This window comes from Antrostomus carolinensis, unplaced genomic scaffold (genome assembly GCF_000700745.2).
Source record: "Antrostomus carolinensis isolate BGI_N321 unplaced genomic scaffold, ASM70074v2 Scaffold36394, whole genome shotgun sequence".
In the NCBI taxonomy this organism is placed as follows: Eukaryota; Metazoa; Chordata; class Aves; order Caprimulgiformes; family Caprimulgidae; genus Antrostomus; species Antrostomus carolinensis.
Window position 1 is genome coordinate 1 of NW_010309334.1, and position 3579 is coordinate 3579.

The window sequence follows — 3579 nt, forward strand, 5'->3', positions numbered from 1 at the left end:
AACCGCCGCGCACAGGCTTCAAAACCGGAGCTCCGGGATCCCCGGGCAGAGGCAGCGGCGCCGCCCCTCGCCCAGCGCTTCCCCAGATCACCGCGGTATGGAGGAGTGCAGCCCCCGCACCGCAGTGCACACGGGCAAAGGCAACTCACTGGCCCCGGGGCAACCCCGGGGCAGCCAAACGCCCGCCAGCCTGCCTGCCCCTTCCGTGAGAGGTGTCTGGTGAGGGCAGCATTGAGAGCACAGACTTTGAGAAATAACCACAGGGACAGCACAGGAGATGAGCTGCACGTTCTCAGGGGCTTTCCCCACCCGCAGGCTCTATGCCCAGGGCCTCCACCACACGTGGGGCAGCCAGCCTCACACGCTGAACGCTCACTGGCATCCGCTCACCAGCCAAGCAGCGTTGCTCTTCAGAGCAGCACAGAAAGGGCAGAGCGAGGTGCTGTACAGCACACAACCTCCAGCAGCTTTGCAGAGGCAGCCTTGTAAAACACAGGGTTTCCAGCAGCAAGACACCGTAAGGTTTCCCTAAAAGCAAATTTCAGAGTCAAACTTGGGTCTTAAAAAAGCCAGGCTTCTTGAGCCCAACAGCTGCCTACTCGTGGAAAATGGATGATCTACAATAAAAATACATCAAAAAGCATCTTTGATGTTTTTCAGCTGCCGGACAGCCAGGTCCACTGGGAGGTTGAATTTCAAGTTGCTCAGGCGACTGAGAACGTTGAGTGCACTCTCAAAGCCCGTGTTTGCCATGTAGCTCCATGGCTGGTAGTGGGACTGTACCAGAGCTCCAGATTTGCAGATCAGATTTACCCAGGAGACCAGGCGCTGCTCGTTCAGGGCCATACACACCAGAGCTTTCAGTTCAGAGTCTGCACTGCGCTTGAAGGGGTTGTGCTCGGTGAGGACAGTGTGGATCGCTGTCAGCAGGCTCTGTTTGGGGGTAACGGCCACTCCTCCTGTCACAGGCAAGGCAAAGGACTGGGAGAGCTTGCGGGCCGGGGATTCCACGAAGGCTTGTCCATTCTTAGCGTTGTAATACTCCACGAAGAGCTCCCAGGGGTGCATGGTCTGCGGGGAGGAGGTGAACGCAGGAATCAAGCACGCGATGGGTGCCAACACCAGGCTCATTCCTTGAGAAGAGGCGTAGAGCCCGTGAGCCATCAGGTCTCGCAGAGCAATGGTCAGCTCCTTCCGCACAGCTAGAGTCAGCTCATCTCTGCCTCCCAAGGGAACGTCCTGCAGATCCGAGGAGCTGATAACGTGGTCTTCCTGCTGGTGTTTCATGGCTAGCTGCCTCACTCGCTCTACTGACCACTCCAGTTTCTTAATTAAGGGGGAATAGTCCCTGTTGGCTTGGTCCTTCTGCCAGAGGGTGCGAGGTATCTGACCAGTAGCACAACCAAACTGACTGACAGCAAATATCTGTAGCACAGCAAGCATGCGACGCATGAGGTGCAGGCCCGTTTCTCGCATCTTTCTGGCATCTTCTGGGTTCACTGATCAGGTTAGAAAAGAGGAAAAAAAATACTCATTAAGGAATCAACAGCTCTGCTCCTTCATGGACACAAAGGGAGCACAAATGTCTCCTCCTCCACCATGGATCATCCTCCTCCTCGGGAGCTTTTGTCACTAGGGCTCATGCTACTTTTTCTAGTTTCAAAGTACTGAAGCCAACCAGAAAAGCAAATATTTGCATGGCCTGTTCTTGACAATCAGGTCATCTTACAGAGAAGAAATCCTACAACAGCTTTCCCAGTGGGCACTCAGATCATTCTACAGACTTGACAATATTAGGATTAGGTTATTAGGAGATACCAAAACCTTTGCTGAAGGAGATCACTGCTTACTTTCAAGAAGCATCTTGTCTCAGCAGGCTGACACACCCTGCTGACTCCTGGTGTCAGTATTAATTTGATTTGCTAGAGCAGCCACACTGTGTAAGACCCAAAGTCCATCTGGGCCAGTATTCTCTCAGACTAGTGGCAGATGCCTCAGATTACAGAAGATAAAGGTACTTCTACTATTCTACCTCCAGTAAATGCATGTGATAAGTAGACAAGTCTCAAGCTATAAAGAAACTGGATCCACGCAGCTCACTGTATCTGCTCAGAGAGGTTAAGAACGCATTAATTACAGTGCAGTGACAAGGCTGCTCAGTCTGTCTGCATTCTGTACTAAGTATCAGAAGTCCCTTCTACTCCTGATCTGTGCTCAGGACCAATCCCACCTCTGTGCCACACGTTCAGGTTCTGTGACTGCTCTAATGATCCCATGGAGGGAGGGTCAAGGAACTGTCCACAGGCCCTGTCAGATGGTGTAGGAAAGAGCAGAAATCAGCTGCCAGGAAAAAAGCAAAGCAGCCTAGTGTGAGTGGATGCTGGTTCATGCTTGCTGAACCTCAATTGAGTGATGGCAGGAGCAGTGCAGGAAGCTCTGAGCCAAGCAGTGCCCACCTCTATTTCCAGAAGACCGTGTATTTGGTTTGTAGGAGCCACCACCATCTTTTCTGCCTGCACAGTCACAGTGTCCATCTTCCACCTTACCAGAGCTTCCAACTTCATCTAGAACAAAAATTTAAAGCTATTATTTCACACTTGTGAATTTGAGCTGCATATCCCAAGTATTAAGGTCAATATTATTTAGACCTCTTTGCATCTTTTTTGTCCCCACCACCAGCTCAGAGAGATCTCTACTTCCCTGTGACTCAGAAACCCTTCCTGCATCCTCTGACATCTGTGACCTCCCTCCTCAATTCAATCTGCTCATCTAAAACTCAGCACTGACCCTGAATGAAGTTGATGAACATTTCAAGGTCCCTTATCTGTGTCTTCAGTTGTTCCACCAGCTGCTCTTTCACCCTGGCTGGATTAACAATCTGTGCTATGGCAGCATCCACACGCTGTCGCAATTCCTCTGGAGAGAGCGTTGCAATATCTTCACTCAAATCCATGTCCAGCTTCCTTATCAACTCATTTATAATCATCTGCAAAACACGAGTTAGTAGCATGATCTCACTGTGTGGTGCTGCTGCCCACGAGCTTCAAATTACTCGAGTTCAAAATATTCCTTTACCCGTCCATTCCCTCAGAGACAGGCCACCTTTGCTGCACACAGAAAACTGCAGGAGACACAGGACAGGTTTATACACACAGATGAACTACTGATACTCTATTACAGCTGCTGATGAGAAATCAGGACTGACCAACTCCTGCAGTCCGTAAGAGGCTCACAAATTCTAAGAAGAAATATGGGCAGAAGGACTTTTCAATCCTTACCCGTTGTCTTTCCATAACCACAGACTGTGGCAGAGAATCATAGTTGCCCTCTTGGTAAGCAAACGTCTCCAGGTCATCCAGCTGCGTCTTGAGCTGCAGGATCAACTCCCTCTGCTTCTCCTTCTGGACCTCAGTTTGGTCCTGCTTCTCTTGCTCACTCTGGAAAAAAGTTTCCAGTAAATAAAGCTGAAGATTTACTGTCATAGTCAAGCCCCAGAGAACAGGATCACGGTACGAGGAGTATTTCCTTCAGCTCATGCACTTCACTAGCCAACACCGCGTGCCAGTCTGAGAAGAAGAT

The 3579-nt window shown here is 50.3% G+C and overlaps 1 protein-coding gene across 1 annotated transcript; it reads right to left on the bottom strand.

The window, feature by feature from the left end:
• Window positions 1–519: 519 nt before the first annotated feature.
• RUNDC1 (RUN domain containing 1) lies at window positions 520–3437 on the bottom strand (the record flags this gene model as incomplete). Its single annotated transcript, XM_010166091.2, has 4 exons — window positions 520–1499; window positions 2457–2564; window positions 2788–2986; window positions 3279–3437. Coding segments are annotated over 4 exons (1332 nt in total), but the record flags the coding sequence as incomplete, so codon positions are not given.
• Window positions 3438–3579: the final 142 nt, after the last annotated feature.